Raw genomic sequence first — 21,343 nt, 5'->3', positions numbered from 1 at the left:
TGAAAAGGAAACGTTCTCATATAGTTCCAAAGCTCCTGGGAGCGCAGGAACCATTGGAACGCGTTTCCCACCTCTCGGGAGTCGTTCCCATGTAACAAAGCTAAAAACATAAAATCTTGCATTTATCTCTTAGAAGCCCTAGAGATAAGGACTCAAGACCCCCATCAATGCGTCATAAATGAAGAATAACGCTCAAGACATCATGTCGTCCTCGTAGATATATGCTCCAAGGCCACAGGTGTGGTATAAATGCTCTCTAAAAGTCGATGCCTCACTCCAAGCATTGTGTAAGGGCTCCAAAAGTGAAAAGTTGCCTCCAGATGTCACAATGTTTCATCTCAAGGATCACATCAAGCACCAAAGATGTGACGTCATCATCAAAGTGTCTAATCATCATGAAGAGGTGTCATATCCATCATCAAGATGCAACATCCAAGTGCCAAGTCATGGTAGAAGGTGCAAAGTCCCATCTTCTCAAGAGTACCAATTCATCATAAAGGTCCAATACTATCCAAGAGAGGTAGAATGACCACAATCAAGAGTGGAAGAAGTCATCATCAACGTCTTCCAAAGGACCATATCTATGCAAGCATCACCATCAAAGAGGGACTCCAAGCAACCAAGTATGACCATAGAATGTATGTACAAGAGCCATTGCAACATAAAAAGAAAGTCACATCCAATGTAAAAGATATCAGGGATCTTCTTCAAACTTCACTCTAGCTTATGACTACGTGATTTGCTAAGTCGAGGTTTGGGAGTGTCATCATAAAACCCTATTAGGTGTGCCTATATCCTAGCAAAGGAATATTTCTTATGTCACCGTATCTGTGGAGTTTTGAGGCTAGATCCGGAGATCCCTGGATCTAATGTTATCATAACCAAACCAAACTAGACTAAATAGACCAATCTGACCATTTTAGAGGGAAAACCAGTCGGAACCACTATCAAGGAGAGGAAAACGCCAGTTCAGTACCAAACCAGCTAGTTTCATGAAATGCTACCAAGGATCCTTTGAATGCAATTTTCTTTTTAAAAGAAATAATTTATGAGTGGGGAAATCCTAGTATTTGTTGAAAAATGTAGCTAGTGTCAGTGTTCATAATTGTATTTGAGTCATGATGTAATGTATTTGTTAAAAGAAAGAAAGAAATATTATAAAAGAAATTGACTTATTAAAGCATGGGTGTCATGCTTGGGTCAATGGCTTTTAGATCAAAGCATGGGTTTCATGCTTGGGTCAATGGATTTTAGATGGCTTCTAGGGCTTATGTCAAGTGTCCTTGTATTTGTCAATATGTAAAAGATCCTTCTTGGGCTTCATCTATCAAGAAAGAAATTTATTTTAATGTAAAATAGGTCTTTTAGGTGTAGTGGTATATCGAGCAACCGATGCAAATATCTCATCATAGCCCACTCCTTCCTTTTGAGAGAAGCCACGAGCAATGAACCTAGCCTTGAACTTTTCAACACTCCCATCAACTCCATGTTTGATTTTGTACAGCCATTTTGAATACCACTGACTTGTCCTTGTGCCTATTAACCACATCCAGACATCATTCTTCATGATCGATTGATATTCCTGTTCATCACATCCATCCACAAACTTGTTGCTTCACAGATTCCTCGAATGTACAAGGCTCGGATTGAACTATGGTACTCATAGCACCTAAGTACCCTTGGTACATGTTCGAGTTCTTGCTTTCACGAAATGCCCCCTTGGTGCAACATGTCTCTCAGCATCTTCAAGAGTATCTTTGAGCCACAAAGTTCTTTTTCTTGAAGTAGAGGGCTCACTAGGAGGTGGATCAATGGGATCCAACAGACCTTCAACATCAGGCAACAGATCATCTGTTAAAGATTTATCCTGCTTTCCTGCATCTTCATTGTGTGAAATTTCTAAACTGAAATTCTACTATTGCAACAACTCATTTATTTCACCTACTTATTATTCCCAATAAGTTATTTATGAAATCCCTTCAGCAAATATTAAAATAAATTCTACTGCAGTTATCACACAATTACCCAAAGAAAAAAATACATGCACAAGAACCAATCACGTTAACACAGTTATTTTTGGACAATTGTCCCTGGAAAAACCTAATGTGGGAAAACTGGTGCAGCAGATGAAGGCTTTATTAATCTTCAGCAACAATTGCTTTTACAAGGAATGATTTTACAGAGAAATTGAAATAAAACACCTGAGAATTTCTCTTTGAGACCTTCTGACACTTTGGAGACACTACTCCCACTTTTGCGTCACCCTTGCGTCACTTTGTGTGGCCCAGCATGGCTCGGAGTGGCTTTGCATCCCTCATTAATATCCCTTTCATTTTTCTTTTGCACTTTAACATTCGGTTGATTTGGGGTAGCATCGGATGTGCTCTAGCCACGAAATTTGATGGAGAGGTTGGGGCACATGAGATCTCCAATACCCAGAAAGGGCTTGGGCAGATTCTAAACAAATCAGGAGATATTAAGATAATTAATACTTTTAATGGAGTCCCTAAGTCTAAACTTAGGGAAAATAAAATATTAATGTGTATTAATATGAATCTGTGTTAAAGTGGTCCAAAAGACATGGATCAAGCCAGATTTAATCTTAGTCGTTGATTAGGGACTTAATCTCGGCCGTTGAGATGTCAACAGGAAAAGTATAAGAGAAGGCTTGAGGGTCACTTGGAGAATACACTAGAGTGATCAGTCATTCTATTCTCTAGAGCGAGGTTTTGCTAAGAGAGATAGAATCAGTGATCGGGAGAGCAGCTGAGGGGCATTGAGTACAAAGAAACAGAGAAGGCAGAGATTGTGTCGGGAGAGCAGCGCAGCAGCCAAGGAGGGTGACGTAGAGCCAGTAAGGGAGCCAAGTGTTGCACAGAGCACCAGAAGGGCTAGCGTAGCTAACGCAAAGGCTCCCAGAGCTGACGCAGGGCCTCCTAGGGCTGACGCAGGCCAAGGACGGCTGACGCAGGGTCAGCGCTAGGGTAGGAGAGGCTGAGGCAAACCAGATTGGGCAAATGCTGGGGTTGCAGAGCAGTTTTGTGCTGAGGAATTTCCGAAAGGATTTTCTGGGGTTTCATCCAAAAGATTTCTCTCAAACTGTGAGGTATAGCTGCTAAAGAAATTCTTTGTTGGGTAGGCCAGTTTCGGCACCCAGATTATACTCTGCTATTGTTTAATAAAAAAACCCTCAGATAGTTGCACCAGTTTTCCCACATTGGGTTTTTCCGGGGACACTAGTCCAAAAATAATGGTGTCATATAGTGTGTTTGTTCTTGTTTCTTTTAGTTGTTGATCTGTAATATGTTGAGCATGCACTAGTGTTTATTTTCAGTATTTACATTGTAAATAACTTGTTAAGGAAAAATAACAAGTAAGTAGGAATAAATCAGATAAAGTGCATGGAGGGTTTCTAACTAAGTAAACTTAGAAACTTCAACACATTCATATCATGGTCTTTCCTGTTTTCAATACAACTACATCAACCTTGAGTATCCAAGCCCCTTCCTCTCATAAGTTTATTAACATAACTTTAAAAAATAGTCGATATGAAACGGAAACTGGTCAAACCAACCTCTCAGATAAGCCCAAGTAACAAACCAGTAGGAAAAACCCAGTTGGAGGGTTGGTTTGTACAGGTTAGGTACCAAACCAGCCAGTTTGGTACCTAACCAGCACAAATGGGCCCTAACTGGTCGATTCCAACCCTAACCAACCTGATTAGATCTCACATTTGTGGGGCAGTCTAGGACCATCAATGGTTATTTTCCAGGTTCGTTTTGTACCTAACCAGTACAAACCGGCTCTAACCAGTTGGTTCCAACTCTGACCAACCCAGTTAGATCTCACATTTGTGGCGGAGTCTAAGACCACCAATGACGGTTTTTCAGGTGGTTTTGGAGGAAACCCGAGGTTGTTTTCCTTTCAATACAACCTCCCATGGCAATAAAACCAACCCTCCCCCTCCTAAACCCTAAACCTAAACAAAAAACCTAATTCAACCCTAGCAACGTCAGCAATCAATGGTAACATTAAATTCTTAAATTTTTAACATTACCATGAATTGATTTAGGATGTTTGAGAGTGGTTTTGACCCCACTGGATTTCGTATGGAGAAACTAGAATTTTAGATCTTACTTGAAATCTAGAAGACTTAATAGTTTTCAGGAATTTAGGACTTGGGGGATTGCAATGTTTCCATTTGATTTTGTCATGTGTGAGGGTATGGAATTGGTATTTGATCAAGAGCATGAAGCCTTTTATGTACCTTGATGTTGTTGGTATTGTTGTTGAACTTCGTTGACGTTGGTGGTATTGATTGTTGAACTCCTCTACCATGGCCTTAACAAAAATGTACCTTTCACTCAAAGCAAAATAATTGGTTAGGCGTGCGAAGCTTTTTCTGCCATATTATAAGGTTGAGGAGATGAACCCTTCATTCAAACCAAAATTATTGGTTAGGCATGTTAAACTTTTTCCTTTTCTACCATATTATAAGGTTGAGCAATCCAAGTCTAAAGACTTTGAGTTAGATGATGTTTATGTAGCTCTTGTTGATGCTCCCATTTCTAGCAGTGGTGAATCAATGCTGAGTTTGATGAGTGACCATGTTGATCGATGATTTATGGTAGGCCAATGGCCGAATAACTTGTAGCATTGTTTTTGGACTCTAGAGGCCACTTAGAGCCTCATTGATTATGTATTTTGTTGTTGATAGGTATTGCACCCTGTGCCATTTTGATATATCCACATTTACATGCTATATAGATGAACAAACTTTGCATACTTTGTCTCTAATGGTTTGGAATCGTGATTTGAAATCTTAAAAATAAAAAATTTCATTAAAAATTAATTATTTTATGTATTTTTACATATCTGGTTCATTGAATCCCATTTGATCTGGTTCTGGTTCGAATCTCAGTTAGGTAGGTGGCCAGCTCAAAACCCAGTTCCAGTTTTTAAAACTATGATTACGAAGCATAAACCTTTTTGGTATACATTTAACAGTAAACCCAAATGAAACAACAATGGAGAAGGAATAGATTGAGTATGTTAAATATGGAAAGGACACAGGTACATTGCCCTTATCAAGGTCCTCTAGTGGCTAGTAGTACCAATCTCCCAAAGGGTGTTAACACTTGACTAGGAAATTAATGATGACCACCAAGGTGAAACAAGGAAAAAGACATAACTTCCAAGCATTTTGATTCATTATCCAATTCAACCCATGATCCCCAATTTCATACCAGATACATTGAACATAAACATTTTATAAGAAGCAATGGACAAATGTACCTCATGTATGTCAAGCACCAATATCATCAAATCAGTGAGCTAAGCATGATGTGAGAGGCATCTGTAGGCTACTATCTGGGGAGTATCTGGGGAGAATGTTGAATGTCATCAACAAAACCACGGTTTGTGATGTGAATCGTTGGAGTAAAATATCCAATAGTTAGCACTAGAAATGAGAAAGTAACAAGGCCTTTAGTTATCTCTTAACACAATAATAGTTAGTTGTACAAGAGGGGTGATTGTCTCCCTCACAAGACATGGTAGGTTTGTTTCTCACTTTCATGTTGATAAAAAAATTCTCTCTCTCTCTGCAACCTTATACTGATTATGTGCATAATTTAATAGTATGCAATATCAATATGTATCATTTATGGTATGTCCTGTTTAAATTTTTATATTCCAAGTAAGTTTTTTGGGGGAATTTTTAATATTATTCTTTTACAGTTCTCATTTTTTTGTTCCTTTTTTCGCAATTCTGGAAATTTGGAGGGAATTTCCATCCATGCTTGAAACCCGTACCCCATACTTCTATTATGGAAATTCACGCAACATAAGCGCATGAGAATATCCTTGAGTATGATAGTACAAAAATTAGTGGGAAAATTACAACTTTAGTTCATCTAAATCACTTCAATTTAAAACCTGATACTTACACGTCCTCTAAATTTCCGGTCATAGTTTTCTGGAGTAAAACCACCAAGTGTGTATCGTTCATCTACAAGAATATGACCTCGGGTCCTGTTCAAATAAAAAATTCTCATAAACAAATAGGAAAAATAATCCAAGAAAAGTTCTGTATGAAAAAAATCATCAATAGAATACAATGCATTCCTTAACACATACATGCCTTCGGCTAAAGCTGCCAAATAAACAATGGGCTTAAAAGTTGATGCTGGAGGTCTGAAAGCCTGCAGGACAAATGATTGTTCTAAAATTGCAGACAAAATAAACCAGATAAAAACATATGAACTCTGAAAACCACAAAAGGACTCACCAGTGTGGCACGGTTGAAACTACTCTCATAATAGTCCCTCCCTCCAACAAGTATTCGAACAGCTCCATTCAAAGGTTCTATAGCAACTACTGAACCTTCCAGCCTGAATCGAACACAACAAAAAGAAAGTAAACTGCATAACAGCTAGTGTAAACGAAGATAAACATAAATGAACACTAAAATTTATTTTTAGAAAAATTCAGTGCAACATCAATTCAGATCTTAGTTTACAATCCTTCCACAGCTAATATTTAATTTTTATTATATATCCCAACCCCAGTAATATTTCGGTACCTGGATTGAGCTCCTTCTTTTAACTCTACTTCAAAGCTGGAAACAAATCCTTGTAAATATTTCTCTCTGCAAACCACATAAGCATAAAATTTGTTTAAGAGAGACAATGAACATAGAATTACAATACAAACACTCTAGTATTGCACCAGGAAAGCGATTACAAAAGTCGCATTAGCTGCTTCAAAACAAAAACAGCAATTTCCAAGGTAAGTTTGATCAAATCTGAATATACCCAAGCGTTGATGACTATTTTTCTAGAGAAAACTTCCATGAAAAATAAGCATGGTTCCACAACTTACTTATTAAAGTATAAACAACCACATTAAGGACAACAATTCCTGCAAGAAAAGAAAGTAATACAATGATTCTCTGCCAAATGGTCAGCGGAAAAACCAAAGCTGGAACTGTATATTTCTGTAGCTTTTGCAGATAGTCACATATTACCATTTATGATGAATTCCAACAGCCTAGACACTGACTACTTAGTTATAGATGTCAAGCAATGCCTTCTACAACCTTTTCAAACACCTTTTCTTGCACTTCCACCTTTCTCCCTCAAACTTCCATTCCCGCAACTCAACTTCTACCAAAGCCTCGGTTGGAAGCCAATGTTTACTGAGTTAGGTATAAAAATTTATAAATATAGCTACCACTTCTCAATTCATGAAAGAAATTATTAATAAACTTCTAGGTACTAGGGTCAGAATTAGGAACCAAATGAGGCAAATGTAGACTTGCTCTTGTCAGTTCAGATCATGACACGACATCAGTCTCTCCAAAATTTAAACTACTAACTATTGACCTTAAAAAGCTACCACACCATGAAGCACCAGATTAAAATCCACGGCAGGTTTTACTGACCAGTTTGCCAACTTGCAACATCAGCAAAATATCTTTGTATATAGCTTGAAGAACAGATGTCATCATGCAGTTCAACATACAGGGAAGTTGGTGATGAATCAGTCTTAAGACAGCTGAGGGGATAGGATATGCTGAACATAAAACCTCCCATGCACCAAAAGTCAGACATGGTCAGTGCCACTTGATATCTATTGCCATGCTTCATGGAGACAAAAGGCATACATAGTTTTGGTTTCATGATTTGAACTCTTCACATTTGTATAAATAGGAGAGACATTGTCTCATCCTAGCATCATCACTTGGATTTTCGATATCTCTCTTAAGAATTTCCGACCTGCAATTTGAGGATGAATTTGGATGATTTGGATGAATTTTGATGTTTGTATAATTTCACTCTCTCTCTCTTGGAGCTTATTTTTGGCATTGTGATGGATGGATATGTTCTTCATTATCTTGTAAGTGCTATTTAATGTTGTATTTCTGATTTTGCTAATGTATAATGCATGGAATACTGTCTCATGGTTATTAATGTGCCCTAATTGATGGAATATTGTCTTAAAATTGTAACTATTGGGAAATTTTACATGTGTAATTCATAGATAATGTAATGAATGAATGATCCTAGAGGGTTTGTTGCATTTGCATCCTTGAAACTCCATTGACAATTGTCATCGAAGTATAAAATCCTAGAAGTGACGTGAAGCTGCTTCCATTAAGGATAGCGTAGCTACCTCTACATCTCCTTGAAGAGCTAGTTTCCATATTGAGATCATCTTTTACTCCAATTCTCCCAATTGTTAGGCACTGGTCTTAAATCCTTGGCGATCACCTTAAAACTTGAAAATCATCTCTCTTCTTCACCTCTTTTCCTCGTCCCTTCAAGGATAAGGAGGCATCTCTAGGGCTTGGTGTGAAATCCATTGGAGGAGAATGTTTTAAAATTTGTGTGGATAGAACTCTTCCCTAGTGTCTCTTGTAGTGATCCTCAAGTTTTGGTCGATTTCCCACGGTGGAATCTTAAGAAAATTGATGACCTAACCATCACACAAAGAGGGAACCCTAGAAGCTAATCCTTCAACTTGTGGATTCTTTGAAGGCATGTGCTTTAGTACTTATTGAAGTAAAGCATTCATTGTCTTTTCCCTTACCTAGCTTGACCTTGGATGTGCTCCTACCTCATTATATACTTCAACCCTAGGTCTCATGTAGTTTCTTTTCCAAGGGGTTTTTCGTCGAAAGGCTTAATACCTTCTCCCAAAGATTGCACTTTCATTGAACCTTCCCATTGAATGAGCTACCTTTCCTCACTTCAAACCTACCAAAGATACAAATCTAGCACAAGTGAGGGTTACTGCGACTCCTCCCATCGGTGAAAATCTGAGCGAAGTAGAGGAATTATGCTAAGGTGATAGTGGGCCTATGTCCCAAGTGTTGTTGTTCCCTCTAGATTTTGCCAATTTACAAGGCCTGCTACTTTGTGCAGCAACAATTTTGGCGTTGTTGTCAGGGAGGAAGCAAGTCTACCTCCTTGGTTTAAATATTTGAAGAGGTGATTCATACTGTGACAATATAGATCCTCTTTTGGCAATTCCACTTCCTCAAACCCCTATTTTTCTAGCAGGAGAGGAACTTGAAGACACAACTCCTCCTAGAACTAGGGTCGCTACAAAGAGGGGGGAAAACTCCATCACCTATTAGAACTAACCTACTCCCTGAATTTGAGCAAGTTGATAACACAAATATCAACATGAATACTAACACTAGTCAAAATCAAAACCAACCTAACACCCCTAAGACCAAAGGATATCTTATCGTTGCCTTCAAACCTTTGAAATTGAGTGATAATCCTGATCCCTTGCTTGAGAAATATCATGAATTTTTACCCAAGTTCCAAGTTATTACTGATCAAAGTGTTGAAGTTTCATGTCTTTTTTGGTTTTTTTGGCTAGAGTTCTCATTTTGAGGTATTAGTTCTCGTTTGATCGGTAACTTTGTTGTCCCATCCTATGTTATAAAACGATATCTGAAACTAAGGACCCGATCCCCATTTTTCTTTCCCAGGAAATTTGAATCCTTAAAAGACCAGATCACAAGCAAAATAAGAGGTGGATACAAAACCCTAGGAAGAAATTCAAGATTGGGGATGTAGTGTTGGTGGATAAAAACCATGTGCCCATCAGGATTCATGGTAAGGTTTGTGAGAGATATTACTATTTTGCCAAACTTGATGATGAACTTTGGCCGAACCCAGTGAAATTTAGTCGCATCACCCCTTTCCTTGACACTTGACATTGTATCATATGCATGTTACAGTAGGATGCATTGTATACTGATTTTTTCATTAGAATTTAATATCATATTATGTTATCATCCAAGATTAAATGCATATAAATTAGACTAGCATTTAGAATAGATTTATTTCCTGTTTGGTTTTATTTGATGAAAACATGGGCGACCAAAGTATGCCCAGGACACACGCTGCCTTCGTGTACTTGTTTGTGATACGCAAGTAACAAGTCTACTGAGAGCTCATGTCCCAATTAAAGCAAGATGTTACCCGCCACTAGTGGGTGACCCCTATAAGAGAAATTTTGTCATAGATTTCTCTTCAGCCAACAGTCAACAGCCCCTTGCCAGCCACCTAATAGCTTTGATGTGCTACTTTTCCCTACCACCTGAGCCAGCCTTTATGTACTCTCGCTCATCTGTCATGATCGTATGTTTGTGAAGGTGGGCCATCCAACCCCGAAGGTATGATTATTCATTATGTAATTGGGTTTCTATGCTTGTTTTTCTTGGGCACACTTAGGCATGGATTATTGGGCTACTTGGAAAATGGAAGAGCTTTGATTGTAATCTTGTTCCCTCGCTTCAACTTGGGGAGTTAATCCTGAATCCTAGTCTCGTGGGATCTTCTTTATTGGTTATTAGCTTTAGAAGTGGCACTACATGGGAAACCCTGATTTTGGTTGCTTAGTCCCACTTCCTGACACCATATATTTCACTCCCCTCCACTCATTACAAGCCCTTTTCACATTTTCCCAATTTGGGTCCACATTTGTCCATTGGGTCCACGAGGTGTTAGCCTCCCCTTCCCCTAGTCCACACAATGGGTCGAGCCTAGAATGATGCCCGAAGGTTGATGCAGCTAAAAGAAAGAAAAAAGCATAATTTGGCCACATACAACAGGGAATGTACCACAAAATGCAAAAGATGGTTGGGACAATAAAATTTAGCACATGGGAAAAAGTTAAACATGAGGTTTACTCCTATCATTATGGTCATCACCCATGTGCCTATGACCCCTGTGAGTACCCCTTGCATCAATAAGGAACCCATGAATGTCCCAACCCCTGGTGGGCGCTGAACTACCCCACCTTAACGGAGTAATCACCATTAAATATTACTTATCATTCTCTCAACCCCTTGAGCCCGAGCAATAAAATAAAGAAAAATCAATAAAAAGCAAAAGGCAAATGAAGAAGGGTGGAAAAACAAAGGCTGAGCTAACTCATGTACCACGATTGCTCCCTCCTACATTCATATACCCAAGGTGTGGGCTTTCCTCATCATAGTTACCCTTGCACCACAGCATGTGGCTTGGAGCCCTCCTTTTGTCCCCACTTTGTTCCATAATTATTTCACATGACACTTGCCATTTGAAGGATGTACCTTGGACATGTCATTCCCTTAAAGGTTGAAACCACCTAATAGGGTCCTTCATTAACCTCTCCTACCTAGGAAGGTAACACTAGTACATGTTCAAAGCCCCAAATTTGGAAGGGAAACCCACTATGAAGTGTCCACTTTTGCCCTTGATTAGCAAGCTTATTTACTCAATTGCATTAATGAATCATTGTATTGGAAGGTGAGGAGACGCATTGGATTTTATACAGGATTGCAGGTGGGTTTTCATCTTGGACTTGGCCTCCCTATATGGGATCCAATCCCTCCAGAGGATCATAATGGCAATTGTAGGGTAAGTGTTGAGAGTCATGGACCTCCATCCATGCAGAACATTGATCGCCACACCATGGGCTTCTTCATCACCACCATGTGCTTGCTCGTGCCCCAGTTAGTCAGAGATGATGATGCACTTGGACCACGTTACAACAACCAACTACACATTGCACCCGACACTTGGCAGTCGTTGCAAGGCCCAAAGGAGGTTATGTCTTTTCTAGGGAGACACGGGAGGGCATGTATCATCATCTATCCCTCATTGACAGAGCATTGACTTGATTTTGAGCCACTTGGAGACCTATGAGGCCCATTTGGAGCCACAAAGCTCCTTGTAAATCTCAGCTTCATAAGATAGCTATCTATCCTCTCATACAAAGTCTTCGGGGCTTGCTTTAACCCACAGAGGGTTTTCTTCAACCTGCATACACATGTCCTTCTATCTTATACTTCAAACCCCTGAGGTTGTCCCAAGTAGACTTCCTCCTTAAGTGAGCCACACAAGAAAGCAATCTTGACGTCCATTTGATGTAGTCTCCATCCTTCATTGGCAAAAAGAGAAATTATTGATCACATAGTGGTGTATCGAGGAACTAGTGAAAATATTTCATCATAGTCTACTCCTTCATTTAGAGAGAAACCACGAGTCATGAATCTTGCCTTATATTTTTCAGCACTTCCATCAGCTCCATGTTTAATTTTGTAGATCCATTTTGAAGTGACGACGGACTTGTCCTTGGGTCTAGGATCCACTTCCCAAACATCATTCTGCATAATTGACTCATACTCCTCAGCCATCGCATCTTTCCATACCTGGTGCTTTACAACTTCTTCGAAAGTGCAAGGTTCCATTTGAATGATAGTACTCATGGCAGCCAAGTATCCTTGATATTTTTTAGGCTTCTTACTTTCTCAGAATGTTCCTCTAGGGGCAAAATGCTTTTTTGCATCTTGAAGATTTTCCGAGAGCCATAGTGGTCTTTTCTTTGAGGTAGATGGATCACATGGTCCTGCACTATAGCTCCCTTTGTTGCTCCATCTGCATCCGTCTTTACTGACATCCGCCAATACTGCTACTCCTCTTCGGGGCTCCCATAGCAAGGTATAATCCAAGAGGTTGGGTACCCTGAGGATCCTACCCCTCATCGCCTGTAGTCCATCTAACTATAGCTTGATGTCTCCCCACTTCCTCTCAAGTGGCATGTGAGCACTGATGGCACAATCATCATCTGTCTCCACTTCCTTCTCCGCCCTTGTTGGCGCAGCCTTGGTCTTGGAAGCCTCTCCCTTGCTCTTCATCCTCGAACACTGGCTCACATAGTGACCCAGTTCCGTACAGTGGAAGCATTTGACCTTGGAGAGGTCCTTCTTCTTCCGCTTCTCCTGCTTTCCCTCAGATGCTAGGGCAGCATCCTCCTCTTCCTCCTTCTTGATTCTGACCCCCTTGTCGCTGCTTCCCGCCTTGGTCAGCCTTCTGATCTCTTCTTGGCGAAGAGCCGTCCACAGTTCCTCCTAATCTGGAAGGGTCGACCTGCCTAGTATACTCTGGACAAACACCTCCCAGACTTCTGAGACTGCGTTCAGGGCTATCCTCACCATCAATTCTTGATCCAGCGTGGCCCCTATGGAAGTTAGTTGATCCTAGATCTCCTTCAATTGACTGAGGAAGGTGTCAATCTATTCTCCCTTTTGCATCTAGTATGACCGCAGCTGATTTTCTAGTAGCATCTTCCTCTGCACGAAAGTATGCTAATACAAATTCGTCAAGGCCTCCCACATCGCATTTGTCGTTTCCTTTTCAACAATATGTGGTACTACATGGTCCTTGACCTCGTCAAGGATGATGCTCTTGGCCCTCGCCATTGCCTCCTTGTACTTGTCGTTCTCAACTGGGTCAACTGGGATCGCTATCGTCTTCAAGGCGAAGTGCTTGAGACGATTCTTGTCTAGAACGGACAAGATTCTGGCCTTCCAGACTACGAAGTTTGAGGCTCCATCCAATCTGTCCTAGTCTCTTACCCCGTTCACTGCCATTTCGCTGCTCCTCTACTTCCCTTCTGGAAGTTCTCGGTGTGACTCCCTCTAAGCCTCGATTTCCCTCCTAGAAACCCCTCTGCCAATGTTGAGATGCCCCCACTTTGATCATTAGTGCAGCAGCACCACTGATCCGGATTTCTCAACTAGAAATCCTTGGCAGCAACTCCCTCCTCCTTGGTCTTGCATTGTTAGGTATTGTTCTAACCACAATACCCCACCAGCTTCACTCTGCAACTTACCCACAACCTCCTATGCCTCAGCAAACTGAAGGTTAGAGCTTCTAGGCTCTGCGCAATCTCGGCACCAGCAGAATCCGCACCTCCTGGCCACAAGCGTCAATCCTTCCTAACTGAGAAAGATGATCAGGCACTGCGTGGGTCCCTATAATACTAGTGATTACCCCATTACTATTGTAGTTATACCCCTTATTTATATTGTTGTGCCCCTATTACCCCCATATTGTTATTCCTGTGCCCCATAGAATCCCTCTATTGTTATTTTTGTGGCTTTATATTATTATTGTTAAGTCGGTTGGATTATATTGTGACTCCTTAGACTCCTATATATAGAAAGGAGGTTTTGTCATTTGTATCATCAAAGAATTGTTCATTTATGTAATGTAAAGGAGGTTGCCCCCTCGAAGAGGCTGAATTCTAAGTCGTTGATCTATCTTTTCTTGAGCTGGTTTCATAACATTTGGTTTCAGAGCTTTGGATTCTAGGGTTTCGCTGCTCCAAACAGGTCATCGTGGCATTTTCGCTATAACTTTTTTTCTGTGACGTTTCAGAAAAAAAAGCACACAAGTGACACCGTTGCTTTTGGACTAATGTCCCCGGAAAAACCCAATGAGGGAAAACCGGTGCAGCTATCTGAGGGTTTTACTATTAAGCAGTTTCAGAATACAATTTGGGTGCAAAATTGGCTCACCCAATAGAGAATGATCTCGGCAGTAGTACCTCTCAGTCGAAGACAGATATTCCGGCTAAAAACCCCGGATCAACAATCCCACAGTTCTCATCTCCAATCTGCCCCACCAAATCTTGAGCGTCTACCTCTAGGGACGGTGTCAGCCTCTCTGGCCCAGCGTCACCCCAACTCGCCTTGCGTCAGCCTCTGGAGGCACTGCATCAACCTCTAGAGCCTCTGCGTCACCCACGCTGGCTCTCTCTGGCACTGCGCAGCTCCTAGTTGCCTCTGTGTGGGCCCTGACTAGCTCTGCGTGGCCTCTAGCTAGCTCTGCGTCCCTCTCTCCCGGCTTCTGCGTTGATGCTCCGGTACCCTCTCTGCCTCTCTGCTTCTGTATTCACTGCCCCTCAACTACAACTCTGATCACTCCTTCGATTTCCTTAGCAAGCCCTGTCCCAAAAAATCCAATTCTTGATCAACTCGGTGTGTTCTCCAAGTGACCCTCAAGCCTCTTTTTATACTTTTCTCGTTGATAATTCAACAGCCGAGATTAAGTCCCTAATCAACGGCTAAGATTAACTCTGGCTTGATCACTGACTTTTGGACCCTTCTAACACAGTTTTATATAAATTCACATTAATATTTTATTTTCCCTAAGTTTAGACTAAGGAACTCCATTAAAAATATTAATTATTTTAATATCTCCCAAATTGTTTAGAATCTACCCAAACCATTCTAGGGTATTGGAGATCTCATGTGCTTTAGCCTCTCCACCAATTTCGTGGCTAGAGCACATTCGAGGCTACCCCAAATCAATAAAAACTCTATATGGTTCTTTAATATTAATATCTTTCGAGGTTATTTGTATATATTCTCCTATTTATTAGAAGTTATTGTGCAGGTGACCATTATTATTGTACTTGGGAGCCATGTTCCCTATTACCTCACAAACTAGCACTTTTAGATTAAACTCCCAGAGATAGGCACTAGCGTTTTGTAGATCTAAGAGGTTGGCCACAATCACATCACCAACTCTCTTTTACACTTTATGCCATAGGGTAGGGTAAAATTGAATCCTAATCAACGTGGGCTTCCCTATAAATTAGTAGGTTCACTTCATCTAGTATGGAATGGGAGTAAAAAAAACTTAGCAACTTAAAACAAAAATGAAAAGATGGAATGATATTTATGGTTGAGGAAGGGTGGACAAAAAGGATACTAGTGTCTTACCTGCTTGGGAAATGGAGTCATGTAGCAACTTCAGAGTGCGGTTATAAAATAGATTAGTGGGACAACAAGTAATAACATCGATGTGCACAACTATAACTCCTAATATGGCTACTTGATCTACAAGTTTAACAGTCACGAGGGTCTATAACAGGTACACTACCTTAGCTAAACATTAAGGACTGGCCCTACCATAGACTATCTAAAAACGCATTGAATCAATTGATGTCATATGCCTAATCTTTTCATCTGAAAGGTAAGAAACATAAAAGGGAGATAAGTGGGAGGAAACTAGTTACTGTAGCCCTTTCCAATAAGATAATCATACCCTTCTTTGGCCCTTGAATTTGTTTTTGTCATCCATACACCTGCAAATAAACTTCCAATGTAGCAACTAGAACATATAGCTAAAAATAAAGAAATTGTGCAAATATTACATCATAGCTTAGACAAATTAAAGACAACTTGTATTCCAATTTCCAATAGCTTAGAGAATCTTTCATTTACACCAAAAATTCCCAATTTGCAAATGGTGAGAGCAAAGCCTTATATAGGTTTAATCTCCATCTCCTCAAACAATAAACAACAAATTGTTTTCCTACATCCATTAATCCCTCCAAGGAAAAGCAATGAAATAATCATCTCTAACCCCGTCAATAAGCTTCTTACTTAAAATAGACAAGAGCTTATTGAGATCCACAACCTTCTCTAAGATGTGGAAAACCAATGAAATAATCATCTCTAACCTCCTCAATAAGCTTCTTACTTGAAATAGACAAGAGCTTATTGAGATCCACAACTTTCTCTAAGACGTTACAACAAAATATTCTAGGAAACAATTTTCAACGAAGCTCTTATCTAACTAATTCAAATTAACAAGTCAACAATGAATTAAAATGGAGTTAGTTACAACATCATTCTACGAACAGAGCCAAGAGATCGTGCACCTCATCGAGTAGGCAACACGCTCCAAATATAGTAAATAGATGTGCCTTCCAAGAGATATGTTCACATAAGAAGTAAGAATCAATAGATGTGCAACCAACTCCATTACACATGAGGACAGTAGACTAAGTCACTCTGAGAAATTATATGCCAGTTAGCATGTGTGCATGATGCCAAGTTACTAGCAATGAAGAATCAAATAAACACTCCAAAGAGTGGATGTCATCAACAAGATAGCATAGAAAGGTGTGCAAGACAACCTCATCCATATGAACTTGCTATCACCATCCCAACATGTAAATCCTCCAAATATGTGGGCACCCAGAAGAAATGGCATAAGAACACCTGCCAATAAACTTCCAATGTAGCACCTAGAACATATAGCCAAAAATAAAGAACTTGTGCAAATATTACATCATGGCTTAGACAAATTAAAGACAACTTGTATTCCAATTTCCAATAGCTTAGAGATTCTTTCATTTACACCAAAAATTCCCAATTTGCAAATGGTGAGAGCAAACCCTTATATAGGTTTAATCTCCATCTCCTCAAACAACAAACAACAAATTGTTTTCCTACATCCATTAATCCCTCCAAGGAAAACCAATGAAATAATCATCTCTAAACTCCTCAATAAGCTTCTTACTTAAAATAGACAAGAGCTTATTGAGATCCACAACCTTCTCTAAGATGTTGAAATAATCATTTCTAACCTCCTCAATAAGCTTCTTACTTAGACAAGAGCTTATTGAGATCCACAACTTTCTCTAAGACGTTACAACAAAATATTCTAGGAAACAATTTTCAATGAAGCTCTTATCTAACTAATTCAAATTAACAAGTCAACAATGAATTAAAATGGAGTTAGTTACAACATCATTCTACGAATAGAGGCAAGAGATCGTGCACCTCATCGAGTAGGCAACACACTCCAAATATAGTAAATAGATGTGCCTTCCAAGAGATGTGTTCACATACGAACTAAGAATCAATAGATGTGCAACCCATTCCATTACACATGAGGACAGTAGACTAAGTCACTCTAAGAAATTATATGCCAGTTAGCATGTGTGCATGATGCCAAGTTACTAGCAATGAAGAATCAAATAAACACTCCAAAGAGTGGATGTCATCAACAAGATAGCGTAGAAAGGTGTGCAAGACAACCTCATCCATATGAATTTGCTATCACCATCCCAACATGTAAATCCTCCAAATATGTGGGCACCCAGAAGAAATGGCATAAGAACACCTGCAAATAAACTTCCAATGTAGCACCTAGAACATATAGCCAAAAATAAAGAAATTGTGCAAATATTACATCATAGCTTAGACAAATTAAAGACAACTTGTATTCCAATTTCCAATAGCTTAGAGATTCTTTCATTTACACCAAAAATTCCCAATTTGCAAATGGTGAGAGCAAACCCTTATATAGGTTTAATCTCCATCTCCTCAAACAATAAACAACAAATTGTTTCCTACATCCATTAATCTCTCCAAGGAAAACCAATGAAATAATCATCTCTAAACTCCTCAATAAGCTTCTTACTTAAAATAGACAAGAGCTTATTGAGATCCACAACCTTCTCTAAGACGTTACAAAAAAGTATTCTAGGAAACAGTTTTCAATGAAGCTCTTATCTAACTAATTCAAATTAACAAATCAACAATGAATTAAAATGGAGTTAGTTACAACAACATTCTACGAATAGAGCCAAGAGATCATGCACCTCATCGAGTAGGCAACACGCTCCAAATATAGTAAATATATTTGCCTTCCAAGAGATGTGTTCATATATGAAGTAAGAACCAATAGATGTGCAACCGATTCCATTACACATGAGGACAGTAGAGTAAGTCACTCTGAGAAATTATATGCCAGTTAGCATGTGTGCATGATGCCAAGTTACTAGCGATGAAGAATCAAATAAACACTCCAAAGAGTTCATGTCATCAACAAGATAGCATAGAAAGGTGTGCAAGACAACCTCATCCATATGAATTTGCTATCACCATCCCAATCTGTAAATCCTCCAAATATGTGGGCACCCAGAAGAAATGGCATAAGAACAAGTGCAATAAGATCTCATCAAGTGAATGGATGCCTCATTAAGTGGAGTGCTCAAGTGGAATGTGCCAAGTCATCAAGCCAAGCTCCAAAGTATAACCAACCTCAATATATATCCAAGTCAACTCCTCCAAGTGGCATTTGTGGCCCTGTTACCCACCATTTGTTGGGTACCCAAATTTTTTAGAGTCAGATCTCCTAAGAATAAACCAACAGAAAGATGGAAGATGGACATGTTATCACCCAATCTAGCAGGGGTCCTAGGAGGGGTTCCAAGGGGGCAACTACTATACCAAGTGGAAACAATGAGACAATGACCCATTGTCACCTCAATCGATGTCCCCTGCTCTTTACAGACTTTCAACGATGGGAAGAGTCCCTATATGAAAGAAATCACTAGAATGATGAGGTCAATGATTAAATATGATATGATTTCCCAAACCCATTCAAAGGAAAAGCTCAAATAATAGGTTTCTTGCCTTAGAAGCAAAGGAAGGGCTCTCCAAGAAAGGCTTAATGGTAGGAGGCCTAGACCTAGGTGAAAGGGTATTCAACAAAAGGAATGCACCCAGATCAAGGATTCCTAGAAAAGGGAAAGGACCTCTCTTAGGGTTTGTGAGATAACAAGCATGCCAATGTTTTGAACCATGAGAGAGACCTAAGGGATCCAGTAAGACCCGGGATTTAAAATGATCATCAACAATGTGACTAAGTCAAGCAAGGAGGAGAAGAAAGGGTCAACAAAAGATGAAGTTCCTTTGAGTTTTGAAGTGTAAAGACCCTCAAGAAGACCCTTTACCAAGACATTCAAGATGATTTTCAGGAAGTCGGCTAGGGTTTGATTTTTCTCACAATCTTACTGTTGGAATTGGCTCAAATTTGGAGGAGAGCTAGAGGAAACATCAGCGCAGAAGGTTGTCCAAGTGGTTTTGTGAGAGCTCTTCTCTATTGCAATTCGCACCAAGCCCTAGTAGGTCGTCTAGGTTTAGGGCCGAATTTTAGGAAAAGGGAGAAAAAGAGAAGGGAAAAGGTTTGATCACCAAATTGGCTCGGACTAGTGCCTTGTCCTTGGGCTATGGAGTCTATGTGCTTCGAAATTTGGCCAAAATCGTCTTCAAGGAGGCTAGAAAATGATGCCCTAGCAAGCACTCTAGCATTTACCCACCCAAGATTTATGGACTTTCGAGGAGAGAAAACAAATTCTATTCCACTAGGAACATTCATCTACTTGTTATCAATGAGTAACATGCACAAATTTGCATTCTAACAATCTTTTACAATGATATTCAATAATTAGGGCATGAAAGAACAAGAGCTAGTTGCATAATTTCCACACATTAGACATTATTTCATAAGCAAAATTTACTTATAATATAACAAGAGATATATCCAAATCCAAGATCAAGAATATGGCTCCAAGATAACGGAAATTTCAGCTCCAAAAATATCGAAATGCATCAAGAGATCTGCAATAGACAACTAGGAAAGAAGTGTGAAATTCTCAAGAAGAGATATCCAAGTCCAAATGATGATGAGGAATGAAATGAACCTCTCATCAATTTATATGATCGTCTAAGGGATTAGAATTGCCTAATTAGGCCTAATAATGCCCCTACAATAAAAATAATGTGCAAAATAACATCCTTTTGGTGACAACCCCACCAAATAGCTCCACAATAAGAATAATTAGCCTCTCGAGCGGGCCGAAATGATAGACAAGTAGTTAATAGGGTCGTTGGAAGGCCAAATGAAGTCCAACATGTGCCAAAAGGAATAGAAGGGCTCCAAAAATAGTGATGAAGGGGATGGCCCCTTGATCTCCATGCAAATGACCTTTGGTGCCCCTAAGTGGTTGTGGGGACACAAAATCATCCTCATGGGTCTCCAACAGAATCAAACAAGCATGTATCCATCTGCAATGGCTAGAACAATGATGCAAGCCATCCCTTTGTCTCCCATGTTGAGACACAACCCCATCTAGGCCCTAGATCAACTGCCAAGTGTGTGGTGCAAGAGTGTAGCTGGTTGGGCAAGGTGGTCCAAGTACATCATCATCATCAAATAAGTGGGACACGAGCAAGCAATAAATGGTGTTGAAGGATCCCATTGCATAGTTATCTGCTATCTACCATATTGGAGACCCATGGCCCTCAACGCACACCTTATAAATGCCAATATGACCATTTGGAGCGCTTGGACCTCGTATAGGGAGACCAAACCCCAAGATGAAAACAAACATGCAATCCTGTATAAGATCCAATGCGTCTCCTCCCCTTCTATTACAACAATTCATTAGCGTAATTGAGCGAATAAGCTTACAAATCATGGAACTAAGTGGGCACTTTATAGTGGCATGCCCTTCCATAATGGGCTTTAGAGTGTACAGGTGTCTCCAATTTCAAGGAGGAGGTTAATTAAGGACACTATTAAGTGATTTCAACCTCTAAGGGAGTGACAAGTCCATAGTATATCCATCATATGGCTAGTGTCATGTGATATATTGATGGAACAGAGTGGGGCATCAGGGGAAGGCTCCAAGCCACATGCCATGGTACAAGGGTAGCTATGATGAAGGAGGCCCATACTTGGGTGTATAGATGTAGGAGGAAGAAATCGTGGTACATAAGTTACCACGGCCTTTATTTTTCCACCCTTCTTCATATGCCTTTTTCCTTTCATTGATTTTTCTTTTATAACTACTCGGGGCTCCAGGGGATGAGAGCATGATGTGAAATATATAGCAGTGAATACCC

The 21,343-nt window shown here is 39.9% G+C and overlaps 1 protein-coding gene across 1 annotated transcript in view; it reads right to left on the bottom strand.

Moving 5' to 3' along the window:
- LOC149263533 (uncharacterized) overlaps positions 1-21,343 on the bottom strand; it is a 290,628-nt gene that overhangs the window by 157,650 nt on the left and 111,635 nt on the right. Inside the window, 4 exon segments of the mRNA XM_089426504.1 lie at positions 5,949-6,033; positions 6,139-6,203; positions 6,290-6,392; positions 6,584-6,649. Coding sequence (XP_089282630.1) covers positions 5,949-6,033; positions 6,139-6,203; positions 6,290-6,392; positions 6,584-6,649 — 319 coding nt within the window.

This window comes from Pinus tabuliformis, chromosome 6 (genome assembly GCF_031772625.1).
Source record: "Pinus tabuliformis cultivar Carrire ecotype Pingquan chromosome 6, CPIR1, whole genome shotgun sequence".
In the NCBI taxonomy this organism is placed as follows: domain Eukaryota; kingdom Viridiplantae; phylum Streptophyta; class Pinopsida; order Pinales; family Pinaceae; genus Pinus; species Pinus tabuliformis.
The sequence above is the reverse complement of the archived record's forward strand: the minus strand, read 5'-3'. Positions and strand labels throughout refer to the sequence as shown.